Genomic DNA, 14,430 nt, shown 5'->3' on the forward strand with positions numbered 1-14,430 from the left:
CATGAGGGGCCGCCGCCGATTGGCTGAGCGGCGGGCGTATGTAAATGAAGGGGTGTGGTGCTGTGGGGGCCACAACAGGGTCAAGACGCCCCTGGCGTCCGCGGGGAGGTGCGCATTTGGTGCTCAGTTCAAGCTAGACGTGTCCTCTTACATGTGGATGTGAGGGGCGAATGCGTGCTACAGTTTCCCCGTATGTTGGTCCTTTAATATAAAGCCGCCGGGGGAGGCTGTCGTTGGAAGAGGAATCTTAACTATTTCCTCGGTCCTTCTTCTCAGTATTAACTCCGTCCATTGCTTTTCCCGAGAGAGAACTTTTATATGCCCGACTCTCTGCTCCCAGACCTCGATTCTACTCAGTTAACATTTAGTTTATTTACATCGCCTTCAACTGCCCATATTATTTGACCCACATAAATCTCATGTCGTTATTTTCTAATCACGCAGTAGTCAATGCCCATATAATTTCCCCCATATTTCCATATAATTTTGCCCATATTATTTGACCCTCATAAATCTCAGTCAAACCAAGATACATATATTGGTTCTGCCGTGCATCTTTTGATCTCTAGTTCACAAAAGCTGGCAGGAAGGCACATTAACAATTCAGTCTTGGGCACATAGACATGGGAATTATATAGGGTATTATACCTGTGTAAACCTGCATAAAATTCCACTCTGAGATGTTAAGGCTGCACTTAGAATATTCTTAGGACTATGCCCCCAAACCAATGAATAGTAGATGTAGTTAGGATTGCTCTCGGTGATGCTAGAAAAAATTACTGAGATCACATGTATTTCCTAACATAGAGCTGGCAATTCTAAGCAGTAGCTAAAGTGAAAGATTTACCTGAGAAGTGGAAAAGCTGCCACCAGCCAGCATAGACAAGACTGAGCTTGGTAGGCCATGATCAGTATAAAGCAGTTTTGTGCATATTCTGCTGCAAACCAGTCCTGTCACTGGAGTGTTGACATTGACAAAAATGGATTGCCTGCAGCTGCTGGTCAAACAACTTTTTTTCCTTCTGAAAGGGATTTCACATAATAAGCAATTTATATATATGTATAAAGATTCAGAACTCTTTCAGCACGTCTGTGTTCCTTGTCATATCCAGTAGATGCCTGCAAAGATCAGACCAAAAAGCCACATTCTGTATCGTACGCACAATTTTGAGAGCTAATTTTGACTTTTTTTCAGTTACTGCAAAAAGCATAACATTAACCTTAATGTTAATGTTATGGCACTTTTCGGGCACTTTTGTTATGGCACTTTCAGGGTTAATGTTATGGCACTTTTAGGGCACGTTTAATGTTAGGGCACTTTTAGAATGCCACCTCCAACTCTGGGCACTTTTAGAATACCACCTCCAACTCTGAAAAGTTCACCTACAGTCTTGTAGCACACTCCACCATACATAAGTTAAATGAGATGCGCAGACCTCGCGGCCCTCCATATGTTATGGACTACAGTTCCCAAGATGCTGGCAGGGGATTATAGGAACTGTAGTCCATAACATTTGGAGGACCGCGAGTTTGACACCTATGGGCAACCTAAATATACATCCTAGGTTGCCGTCCTGTCTGAGCAAGGTATGCTTAGGTCAGAAAGAAGGTAAGAACTGGCTACTGCGTGATTAGCAGATAGCTACAATGAATGCAGCAATGTTTATAATGTTCATTTTTAATACGATTTTATATTATTGTATTGTTTCTATATGTTTTACGTGTAAGCCGCCCCGAGTCCCTCGGAAGATTGGCGGGGTAAAAATGTAATATATAAATAAATAAATATAAAATAAACCAAACAGGCAACTGTGGGATTTCGCATTCTTTATTTTATTTTGTCTAATTCGGGGCGCCTCGCTTCAAGCAGAAAGGCGAGATTTTTCTCCGCCTTCGCCGCGCCATCCTGAAGTTTCGCTCCTCTGTCGCGCCAGAGAGAAATGGCCGACCCATTTTCCGTTTCCAGAAATCACACGGCGGGGTGGGGGCTGTGCGCCTCGAGCGACATCTTCCACGCTTTGGTCACCATGGTAACACCATGATCGCTCTAGCCGCCGGGAGGACTATTTTCTATGGTCGTTGCCGAGCGCGGACGATCGCGTCAGTGGATTTCCCGCGTTCTTGCTTTTCGGGTGCCCACCGACGTAAGTCATGGCCGGCCGACGAGGGGCGCTGATAGTGTTGGAGGGAGTGGACCGAGCAGGCAAAAGCACGCAGAGCCGAAGGCTGGTGGAGGCCCTGCAGGCAGGGGGGCACCAGGCCGAACTTCTCAGGTTCCCGGGTACGTGTTGGGTGCAGCTGGTGCCGCCTGCTATACCTCGGGGTTAGGATATAAAAGCAACTGCCTTGAGCAGCGGCGTGGCAGGCGGTGCAACCTTTCTGGAGGGGGCGAATTTCAGGTTATCCTTACTAGGTTTTGAACAGCTTTGGGGCTAGCTCATGGAGGTAGGTAAGGCGGGGGGGGGGGGGTTCTCGGGTTTGATCCATTCATGTCCGAAGCTCCGCCCACCCGTTTGTGGGTTTTTTAAACCTTTTAGTGCTTTTTCGGTTTGTGGCCTGCAGGGGGTGCATTGTTTGGGCTAGCAGCACCAAACTTTCAGGGATTGTTTGGGGGACTCTCCTGATGATACTGTCCGGGTTTGGTGAGGTTTGGTCCAGGGGGTCCAAAGTTATGGACTCCCAAAAGGGGTGCCCCCATCCTCCATTGTTTCCAATGGGAGCTAATAGAAGATGGGGGCTACACCTTTGAGGGTCCATAACTTTGGACCCCCTGAACCAAACTTCACCAAACCTGTGTGGTATCGTTAGGAGAGACTCCTTAAGATATCCTGAAAGTTTGGTGCTTCCAGCTTAACCATTGCACCCCTGACAGCAGGCACCCCCCAAATTTCCCCAGATTCTCCTTTTAAATCCACCCCTTTGGCATGAGGTACTCAGTTTAGAAGAAGAAGAATTTGGATTTATATCCCCCCTTTCTTTCCTGTAGGAGACTCAAAGGGGCTTACAATCTCCTTGCCCTTGCTTCCTCACAACAAACACCCTGTGAGGTGGGTGGGGCTGAGAGTGCTCCAAAAAGCTGTGACTAGCCCAAGGTCACCCAGCTGGCGTGTGTGGGAGTGCACAGGCTAATCTGAATTCCCCAGATAAGCCTCCACAGCTCAAGTAGCAGAGCAGGGAATCAAACCCGGTTCCTCCAGATTAGAATGCACCCGTTTCCAACCACTACTTCCCATTGAAAGTGATGTTGTTTCAGGGTGGGGGATAATCCACCCCAGTACAGCATCACTTTCAATGTTGTTTAATCCAGGGGACCCCAGATTCTCCCTTTAAGGTGGATTTAAAAGGAGAGGTTGGGCTCTCTAGTTTAAACACCATTGAAAGCGATGCTGTTTGGGGGTGGATTCCAGCATCACAGCAGCTGTCAGCGCAAAATTCAGATTTTGCACTGGGCTCCATTTTCCCTCTATGCCTCTGCCCAGAGGGGAGGGGCAGGGGAGGGGAGTCTGCTTGGAGAGTTTGGCCTGTAAGCGCCAGGGCCAGGGCAGGGCTTGAAAGGCGGCCATGCCCTAGGGCGGTGGGGGTGGCCCCGAACCCCACCCCCTAAAAAATCTATACCTACGTCCCTGGGCTAGCTGGGTCACATTAACATGGAACCCGGAGCCTTGTTCTTTCCTTAACTTCTCATTGAAAATTTGGATAGACTGTGAACATTTCAGTTGTCTTCTATGTAGTATGACGTTGCAAGTGCAGCACGGGATCACCCCTGTTAATATTATGCTGTTTAACGTTTTAAAAGCAAAGCTTTCTGAATTATTCAGTTGCAAATGTTGCAGGATTATAGAAGCATTGAAGCTATATTGACTTCATTCTATAAGGTGAAAGCTGCAACGGAGAATTCGTGCATATGGCCAGTTGTTTGTTGATCTTGGCCGTTTTGTGCGTTGGTGCCTTCAGAAGACCTTGTTCAGATGAGCAAAGCTGACATGGTGGAGCATAGGGGTACAGGGAGTCGCACTGATATAAGAGTCCAAGGCTATAAAGGGCTTTAGATTAGGCAGGAGCGACTCTTTGCACCCAGATGTTGCGGGACTACACCCTATCAGCTCCCTACACTCACATGCTGGCAGAGGTCGGCCGATGGGAATTGTAGTCCATAACATCTGAGTGCCAAAGGTTCGGGCCACCATCAGGCAGGATAATCAGTACCCCAGCACGTCGGCTTTCAATGGCCGGAATCACTTGGTGCTGTGTACTCGGGCTGGTTTGTTCTAGCAGCATTCTCTCCTGACGCTACTGCATCTGTGGCTGGCATCTTCAGAGGATCTGATGTTGGAAAAGCAAGTGAGTATATATCTGTCCAGGGTGTGTGTGGGAGTGTCCAGGGTGGGTGGGGGAAAACCTTGTCTATGAGTAACAAAGGCGGCAACCAGGTCAATATTAGCTTGAGGCATCTGAATAGAAGTTGAGTAAATAATGAAGACTATAGCCTGGGAGTAACCCTGTAGATAGCAAGGTCACTGGTGGGGAGCATCTGGAATAGAAGTATCCTTGGTCTGTTTCTTTGTCTATGGTCATCCTGTGTTTGTGTGGAGCTGGTTTGACACAGCGTCTTGACCCTAGCATTTTCAAACACTGGCAGCCAAGTTCTGCCTCATTTCAGAGTTCTCTTCCTCCTGTTAAAATTGTCCATGTGCTTATGGATTTCTAAATTGCTTCTCTGTGTAGTCTGACGAGTGGTTTTCAGAGTGGTCCAGAATTTCTGTTTTTCAAATAATATTCTATGTCCAGGCTAGTTTATCATGTGTCTTGCCATTGCTGGGATTTTTCTGGCTGAAAGAAGTCACAGTGCCTTCGTGTTCCTTTGATAATGTATTCACAAAGGCCATGCTTGGTGGTCTTCTATGTAGATCCTTGTCCACAGCTGCATGGTATGCTGCATAGGACTCCTGTAAAGAACACGAAGTTGCACTGCAGACTATTTCCCAGCCAGAAAAATCAGCAAGAGTAGAACACATGATAAACCAACCTTGGACATAGAATATTATTTGAAAAAACAGGAAATTCTGGACCACTCTGGAAAGCCACCACGCCAGACTACTACAGAGAAGCAATTGAAATCCATAAGCACATGGACAATTTGAACAGGAAGGAAGAAACTCTGAAAACGTAGAACAGAACTTTACTGCCAGTGTTGAAAAATACTAGGGTCAAGACTGTGTCAAACCAGCTCCACACAAACACAGGATGACCATAGACAAAAGAAACAGGCCAGGATACTTCTATTCAGATGCTCCCACCAGTGACCTTGCTATCTACAGGGTTACTCCCAGGCTATAGTCTTCATTGTTACTCATACTTCTATTCAGATGCCCTCAACTATTGACCTGGTTGCCGCCTTTGTTACTCATAGACAAGGTTTCCCCACACACCCTGGACACTCCCCACACACCCTGGACAGATATATACTCCACTTGCTTTTCCAACATCAGATCCTCTGAAGATGCCAGCCACAGATGCAGGCGAAACATCAGGAGAGAATGCTGCTAGAACACGGCCATACAGCCCGGAAACCACACAGCACCCAAGTACCCTGAAGTGATTGTAGAACAGGACTGATATGCATGTTCTCCTGACTTACAGCATTTTGAGTTTGAGGAGACCTACGTAGAGTGCATTACAGTAATTTAGCGTCGATGGCTTCATGGTGACATCCAGCCAAGTCAAGATAGGAGGCCATCTTCTGTGCTAAACTAAGTTGCGAAAAAGTTTTTTGCAGCTGTGTTGACTTGTTTCTCCAGGAGTAATGTTGGATCCAGTATGACTCTTGGGCTCATAATGGAGAAAGCAAGAGTCAGCTGAACTTTATCAAAGGTGGGAAGCACAATGTCCTTTAAGATTTCCACTGTTCCTGTGGGTCAGTAGAATTTAGGAATACTATAAGGGGGCAGGTACAGTGACAGAGAAGGATGGCTTGAAATTGCTACCCCTTGGTAACATTTAAGGGTACTTGAGCAAAGCTGTTAATTATGAGACATTTTGGATGACATTGATTCATAGGATTGCTATGAGTTGAAAGCAATTGATAGCATTCAGCACATACATAACTTTTCTGTTAAAGCTGTTGTTTCCAAACGTGTGCTTTTGGGAAAGACAACAGGATTTATAGAAGCTTGTCTTAGTATATTCTTTTTTATTGCAGAAAGAACAACAGAAATTGGAAAGCTAATAAGTTCTTACTTGGAAAAGAAAAACAACTTGGAGGACCACACAGTGCATCTGCTATTTTCTGCTAATCGCTGGGAGCAAGTGTAAAGAGAATTTTTGTTAACTAGAGTATCCAGACAAGTTTTAGGCCATTAACTGTTTGCTTTTGGAGTTTTGAAGAATTATGAATCCAGAGGTCTCAATTATAGGGATTTTATCTTTTTCTCTGTTCTTCAAAATATCAGTAGTCATCATTTTGTCTGTCTTTCCTGGAGCAAGGATAGGTCTGTTAATATCTATGGATATATTTCCAGTTGCAGTTTGGCTTGTCGTCAGGTTAGGTCACACTGAAAAAAGTATTAGCCCATCTTAACGTAGAAGAAATTTGACTTATTACACCAAAATCTTTTTAGAACCCAGAATGTCTAAATTACATTCCCACTTTTATTTCTCTCTATAGATGTCTTTCCTACAATCCTGATTGTAGAATTCTGATATTACATAAGTCTAGAATACATATGATATCTTGATTCAAAGGTTATATGTAAGCTTCAAACTGTTTGGTGGGGGTACCTCTTGTTTTTATAAGAAAGGGAGTTTGTGCTTTCCGGATTTTCCACATTTATTGTCCATTGGTTATCTAAAATGGAGTGGATGAATTTGGCCCCCAAATACCATAAAAAGAAATTAATGGGTATTCTAATTAAATGTTTTGAACTTGAAGCTATATTGTTGTTCCAGAGTAATTAGATGGTTTGAACACTCGCATAGTTTTTGTCTATGCCTAGCAATTTTTCAGTTTGAATATCTAAGATTTGATCAAAAGTTATACTGCTTGCGTTCCTTAATTCTTGAATAAGAACTCTAAAAGAATAACATCTTACAGAAAATTAGTATCTCTTTACTTTGCTTCAATCTTATACCTTTCAACTTTTATCTAATAGAGCTCTCTTTCCCTTTCAGGCCATTGATTAAACAGAAGCTAAATCAAGGTATCACACTGGTAGTGGACAGATATGCTTTTTCTGGGGTGGCCTTCACAAGTGCTAAGGAGGTAAATGTCAGAGTAAAAAGTCATCAGATTGGCATGTATCTGTGGCATGGATTTTTCACCACATTGGCTTGTATGGTGTTTAAAGAATGTGGTATTATTAAAAGGTAAACATTAAAGAGATTTGAATCAGGCTCTGCTGATGAAACCAGGTTCAGATCTTTGCTAATCCACACAGCTTACTGAGTGGCATTGGACATATTTTGTTCCTTACCCTGACCTAACTAATGTGCAACCCAGTCTTTGGTATAATTTATTCAGCTTGAGTCTCTTTGAGGTCGTTGTTATCAAACAAGATTGTGTAGCATTACAGACATAATTGCTGTGAGCATAAAATATGAGAAATGTATTGGTTGCACGAGGATATCACAGTTTATAAACTATGGTTTGATTAACTGGTTTAGTGTGATGTCTGAATGCAGGCTTGTTGGGTTCTAAATGGGGATTCTCAATCATGGTTCCTACGTGGTTTGCTAACTGAACCCGTATTTCAATCAGTTTAAAAGAGCAAGGACAAAATCTACAATGGAATGTTTCTATAGCTTCCTGGCAGGGGTGCAGACGGTAGCATGTGAAATCTAGCCAGTGATGATATTTTGGGATCAATGTACTCATAAGCTGAATAGGAGAAGAAGAGATTGAATGTATTACACACACATCCCTCTTTTCTGTCCTGTAAGGAGACTCAAAGGGGCTTACAAACTTCTTTTTTCCTTCCTGTCTGCACAACAGACACCATGTGAGGTAAGTGGGGCTGAGAGAGTTCTGAAGAACTATGACTAGCCCAAGGTCACCCAGGAGGAATGTAGGAGTGGGGAAACAAATATGGTTCACCAGATGAGAGTCTGCTGCTCATGTGGAGGATGAGGAATCAAACTGGGTTCTCCAGGTTAGAGTCTACCTGCTCTTTACCACTACATTGCTGGCTCTCTAGTAAGAAAGAGCACATACTGTGGGCTTTATCCAATGTTTCTTGAAAATTAATATTGTTTATGCAGTCATTAATTGCTGAACTAGCTTGACTTAACCCCATGGATTTAAAGGGGAAGGGAGAGATCAAAAGTGGTCCATTTCTCATTTATTAGGTTGAGCCAAGTTGGAGTGTAACACTCAGTCACTAGGCTGTAAAGAAAATTGTTCTGGTGAACAAAAGTCAGATTCTAAATTTGAAAGCTGCTAACTGGGCCAAATTTATAAGTGATGTAAGTTTGTAATCTAAGAGCCTATAGAGGGTGCACACTTAGGCACGTTAAGAATTGTTTTCATGAATATGACTTGAATTAATTTAAAAGAAGTATCTACTTGAAGCCAACTTGGAACTGCATATAGAAACTGATAAGCAATCTTAGTGGTAAATCATTGGAGTGCCCCTGAAATATACTGCATTCCCATCATAAAAAATAATGTTATGATTGCGCGAATCTCTTGTTTGGCCTTAACTAGAATAGATTCAATATATAAATTTCAACATAATTTGTTATCAGAAATAATCCCCAGAGAGAGAGAGAGAGAGAGAGAGAGAGAGAGAGATGATTGAACCTGTTCCATTTTTATTTTCCTATCACTCAGTTATTTAGTGGTAAGAGACAGTTCTGAAAGAAATTACCTAGATTTCATCAATATTTATATAGATTTCATTTTCAGAACAATAGTTAAACAATGCCCACAATCCCACCTTTGTTAAAGAAGAAATTATCATATAATTCACATATAAAGTGTCGAAATTCTTTCATTGCTCAGATTAGGAGCATGTGCATCAGGTGCAGTGATTAGAGTGTTAGACTAGATCTAGGACTCTCAGGTTCAATCCCCAGCATCTCCAGTTAAAGGGATCAGGTCATAGATGTCAAATTCGCGGCCTTCCAGATGTTGTTGTTGTTATTGTTGTTATTATTTATTAATGGGGATATTATTAATGGGGATGATGGGAACTGTAGTCCATAACATCTGGAGGGCCGCGAGTTTGAAACCTGTGGATTAGGTAGAAGGTGATGTGAAAGACTTTATCCCGAAGCTCTGGAAAGCCACTGTCAGTGGTCTGATTCAGTATAAAGCAGTTTCATACACACATCCGGACTTTGCCATGCAAACTTGCTGGCTAAACTTGACCCATCACACTCGTAGAGTAACCTGCCTCACAGGATTGTTGTGGGTGTAACATGGAGAAGAGAACAATATAACCTGCTTCAGGTTTATGTTGGGGAGAAAGATGGGATATAAATGAAGTAAGTAAATACATTTTAACTGGAAATTGTTATACAAGTCTTCTGATTAGCTTACATTGTTATACAAGTCTTCTGATTAGTTTACAATCCATTTAAGCTGCTAGAACAGAAATGTACACTGTTTGAATTAGGTGGTGAGTCAAACCCAGTTTCTATTGGGCACTTACTATGAAGGGTTCTTCTCCTTGGAGGACAGGAGGGGACATCCTGAGTGGGTGATTCCCAGCCCTTGGACTAGGGAAGCAGAATCAATTTTTCCCCCTACTTCCTGTTTTCCTGTCTGGGAGTCACCTGCTCCAGTTTGTCTCCTGTCTGGGCAAGGGAGACCAGGCTCCTGAGTAGGCTCTGAGAGCAATCTGGAAGACTTTTGTCTTTTCCCAATTTTTTCTTCTTTGTTCCTTTCTCTTGTGTCTTTTACTCCTTCTCACTACTTTTCTAGATGCCTATTCTTCTGACAGCCCTCCTTCTGCATCTCTTTTTTCTAGTAACTCTAGTTGGTCCTGCCTCCCTAGCCCAAGGGCTGGGAATCCTTGTTTTCTATCAGCTTCTTGTTTCCTACATCTCTCATTTCTCTCTTCCAGAACTTCTCCTTGGAATGGTGTAAGCAACCTGATGCAGGGCTTCCAAAGCCAGACTTGATTCTCTTTCTTCAGCTGTGCACATCTGAAGCAGCCAAACGTGGAGACTTTGGAAATGAACGATATGAGGACAGGTCTTTTCAGGAGAGAGTTCTGCAGAGCTACAATCATCTGATGAAAGATAAGACTTTAAACTGGAAAGTAAGTGGAAAATTCAAAGAGCATGTGGCATTTCAGCCAAAATTATTCTTCTGGGAGATTTAAATATTTACAGCCGGGCTGGGGGGTCTAATTATAATATATGAAATTAGTTTTCCATGCCAGAATGACAGTGCTGAAGAACTTTCAGTCAACTTCAAGGCAATGCAATTGGGCACAACAAAATAAATTGACCAAAACAGTATAACAGTGCAATTCTTATTCCAGTCTAAGCCCTTTCATCTCAGTGGGCTTTGGCTGGAGTAACTATGCATAGCATTGTGCTGCAAATCCACTTCAGTGATTCAATAAATGCTGTTTAAAATTAAGTTCAGAAAAAGAAATTATAAGTGCAGCAGAACATTTGCAGGATGATTACCCATAGTCTTTTCACCCTGAATGAGTGCCTGCCTCTGTGTTTTCTTCATGAAATGCAGCTTGAGCTGTAGTAGATATTGGTTTATAGCCCTCTGCAAACACTACATGCCTTGAAATTAATGCATTTAGAATGGGGAGTGGGCACAAACATACTGAATTATTTCACTATTGCGGGGAGGAAAATAGAGACTGTATTGTGATGTCTTCTTGAAAGAAAAAGATAGGGTAGCCTATTGAATTTATAGATTGGTGCATAGTAACATTAATTTCATAAATGATCTTGGGATGGGTTTTTTTGCCCTTGCAAAACTTCAGACATAAAACACATATTACACATACATTTTCATCATTACACGCACATTTTATTTGAAGGTGGCAGGATAGTCAGGAGAGCTGAACTGAGGCCTGCACTGAACAATCCCACCTCTGATGGCGAAAAATTTTTTACCTGAATGTCTCCTTGTGAACGTGCTTGCCTCTGGCCATGTTGCTGCACATTGCTGCACATTGCTAGGGGGCACTTCCACCTCCCACACAGGTTCAGGCTATTACCACTACTTCCAGCCTACCTGCCCCCCTAGCAAAGCATGGCATTGCAGCCAGAGACCAAGATGTACAGAGAGAGCAGGAGATACGTACCACCTCGAGCCTCCAAGACTCAAGCTGCACATTATGTGCCAGAGCTTGTCCTAGCCAATCAAAATATAAAGTAACAGTATTAGCTTAATCAGTTAGGCATCAACATTTGCAGAACTGTTTAATTTATTAATAGTCTAAATGATTTTTCAGCAACTCTATGTAAGTGGGGAAATGTTCAGTCTTTGCCTTGACATGACAGAAGTCGAATAGGCCATTCAACACCATATACTATTATATTTTTAGTTATCTCCTTCAGGAATGCTTCCACTGACATTTCCTCCTTTGTTGAGAAGTGTTTGAAGACCGTTACATTTTCGTGTTCTTATTTTGGACACAGGTGATTGATGCTTCAAAGAGCATAGAAGATTTACATGATGAAATTAAATCCTGCGCAGAGGAGGCCATGCAGGAGGCTCAACACACTCCCCTAGCAGAACTGTGGAAATAGAACTTGTCTGCCACTTCATCTTTGTGAGACAATCCTCGTGTAGCCATTACCCCCATTATTCAACTTGACCTACCAAGTTTTTGTCTGTAGTTATTCTTACAGGCCATTAGGACTTGTTAGAATCTTGATTTCTTTTTTTAATCTCACTTCCACCTGTTTGGTAAAAGAAACTCTGATCTTATCTTGGAAGCAGTTTTGGAGGGACTTTAACTGGAGCAACTGCATGAACCCTGGACCAAGACTGTCGTATTTGTTTACAGAGACTTATGCTTCAACAAACAATAGCTATTGTTTTCTAAGCCCGTAATTTATATAAATGCTTACATTCTTTCACAGGTACGGGCCAAGAGATGTACCAATAAAATGTCTTTTACTCACATGGACATCTTCTAAATACACTATGTATTTGAGAGGATGGCTTAAAATACTGTGGAAAATGTCCACTTCACTGATGGTTAAATCTGACAAGTTTCCAGTCAGTATGGAGCTGAGTTAGTCACTTCACCTTGTGCATTTTTGTCCTGCTTATTAAATGTAGACACATCAGCTTCTCAACCCATGAGCTGAGACCAAAATATGTCACCGTTTACCAGCGAATAGATATGTAAGTACTTACTATATTCTTGAAGAAAAAAGAAAAAACTTATTAAGTCGCAGGGAAACCTATTTAATTTCTGATCTGATCCATTCTAAGATGTAGATAAAGAGGCATAATATTCTCTAAGTGCCTCCAGAATTTGGTCTGCAATGCATGATGTTTCTTTTATGAAAAATAAGGGGAAGGTTGAAGGGGAAAAGTCACCCTGGTCTGGATACTCCAGCTAGGCTGATCTCATCAGATCTTGGCAGCTAAGCAAGGTTGGACCTAGTTAGTATTTGGATGTGACCACACCAAGGCAAGTCAGGGTTGCTACACAAAAGTAGGCAATGGCAAATTACCTCTGAACTTCTCTCACCTTGAAGGTCCCATAAATTGACTGCAATTTGATGGCCAAAAAAGGGGAGGGGAAGGTCATTTGTGATCAGGTCCTGCAGTTAAATTACAATATAGAGAGCTTAGGAAAAAGTAATTGATTTAGAGTTTATTCCTAGTCATTCATTGGCTTTTTAAAAACCCAATCACAATCTGCTTTTGAAAGTGTCATTATCATCAAAAAGACTTACTATTAGGCAGGTGAACCTGCTGTTCAAGAAAGGAACTCAAAGTCCCTTTGGACACATGGCACTGCTTACACACAGTTCTTAGTCAATCTTCTGTAGCCTCAAGGTGGGTAAAAATAATTTTCCTTCAGAAATATCCAATCTGAAACAATGGCCGTTTTCCCACTTACCTTCTGCCCCGCGCTACTGTAGCCAAGTAGCGCGGGGTCCCTGACACTCCCCACTACAGGGGGGGCAGCAGCCGCCCCGACACTGCCACTGTCGCGCCCCCTCAGCGCGCGTCATTCCTGGTGCTCTTCAAAACGGCGCCTTTTGAAGACTCTGCGCGGGGTCGTGGGGGAGCCCGGGCGCACGTCAGAAATGACGCACGCTGAGAGTAGCGCGCGGCATAGGGGGCTATGAGTAAGTGGGGAAACGCTCAAAGTATATTTTAGTACTTCCCAGCTTTCCCCACAAAAAAGCTATAATCTGTACATGTGAACATTACATAAGAACAGAAGAGCCTGCTGGATCAGACCAGAGTCCATCTAATCCAGCACTTTGCTACTTGCAGTGGCCCAATCAGATATCTTTGAGAGCTCACATGCAGGATGTGAAAGCAATGTATGCCCCCTGGTTCTAGTATTGTCAGAAAGAGAAAATTTTATCTCTGTCAACATTTTCTACCCCATGCATAATTTTAAAGACTTCAATCATATCCCCCCCTCAGACATCTCCTTTCCAAACTAAAAGAGTCCCAAACACTGCAGCCTCTCCTCATAAGGAAGGTGCTCCAGTCCCTCAATCATCCTTGTTGCCCTTCTCTGCACTTTTTCTACAATATCCTTTTTGAGACGTGACCAGAACTGAAACCAGTACTCCCAAATGCAGTCGCACCACTGCTTTATATGAGGGCGTGACAATCTTTGCAGTTTTATTGTCAATTCCTTTCCTAATTATTCCCAGCATAGTTTTTGCCTTTTTCACAGCTGCCATACATTGAATTGACATTCCCATGGAACTATCAACTATGTATATTTTAGTACTTCCAAATAGTTCCAAATCCCTTTCCTGGTCTGTGACTGATAGCACTGACCCATGTAGCATGTATGTGAAGTTTGGATTCTTTGCCCCTATGTGCATCACTTTACATTTTGCTACATTGAACTGCATTTGCCATTTCTTAGCCCACTCACCTAATTTATGAGGGTCCATTTGGAGCTCTTCGCAATCCTTTGTGGTTCTCACCACCCTACATAATTTGGTATCATCCGCAAACTTGGCCACTACACTACCCACACCTACTTCCAGGTCATTTATGAATAGGTGAAAGAGCACTGGTCCCAAAACGGATCCCTGGGGGAAACAACTCCCTATATCTCTCCATTGTGAGAACTTCCCATTTATACCCACCCTTTGCTTCCTGTTTCTCAACCAGTTTTTAATCCATAGCGGGACTTCCCCTCTTATTCCTTCACTGCTGAGTTTTCTCAAGAGTCTCTGGCTATTAATCATTTGTCCAGCCTGGTTAAATACATCTACCTTTCCATCTGGCCTCTTGTGGGGGTG

General features: G+C 42.8%; 1 protein-coding gene across 1 annotated transcript; it reads left to right on the forward strand.

Annotated features, from left to right (window-relative positions):
- Positions 1–2,090: 2,090 nt before the first annotated feature.
- Positions 2,091–12,098, forward strand: DTYMK (deoxythymidylate kinase). Its single transcript, XM_048506619.1, has 5 exons — positions 2,091–2,281; positions 6,200–6,308; positions 7,168–7,258; positions 10,062–10,259; positions 11,611–12,098. The coding sequence occupies exons 1-5, from the start codon at positions 2,152–2,154 to the stop codon at positions 11,719–11,721; spliced, it is 639 nt and encodes a 212-aa protein (XP_048362576.1). The 5' UTR covers positions 2,091–2,151; the 3' UTR covers positions 11,722–12,098.
- The last annotated feature ends 2,332 nt before the right edge of the window (positions 12,099–14,430 follow it).

Source organism: Sphaerodactylus townsendi, linkage group LG08 (assembly GCF_021028975.2).
Source record: "Sphaerodactylus townsendi isolate TG3544 linkage group LG08, MPM_Stown_v2.3, whole genome shotgun sequence".
NCBI lineage: Eukaryota > Metazoa > Chordata > Lepidosauria > Squamata > Sphaerodactylidae > Sphaerodactylus > Sphaerodactylus townsendi.

What these genes read in the sequence shown, in the direction of transcription:
- DTYMK (XM_048506619.1), top strand. Translation starts at nt 2,152, where the DNA reads ATGGCCGGCCGACGAGGGGCGCTGATAGTGTTGGAGGGAGTGGACCGA. An exon ending in CGAACTTCTCAGGTTCCCGG is followed by an intron (nt 2,282 to 6,199) that starts GTACGTGTTGGG and finishes TTTTTATTGCAG; the next exon opens with AAAGAACAACAGAAATTGGA. An exon ending in CCTTCACAAGTGCTAAGGAG is followed by an intron (nt 7,259 to 10,061) that starts GTAAATGTCAGA and finishes TCTCTCTTCCAG; the next exon opens with AACTTCTCCTTGGAATGGTG.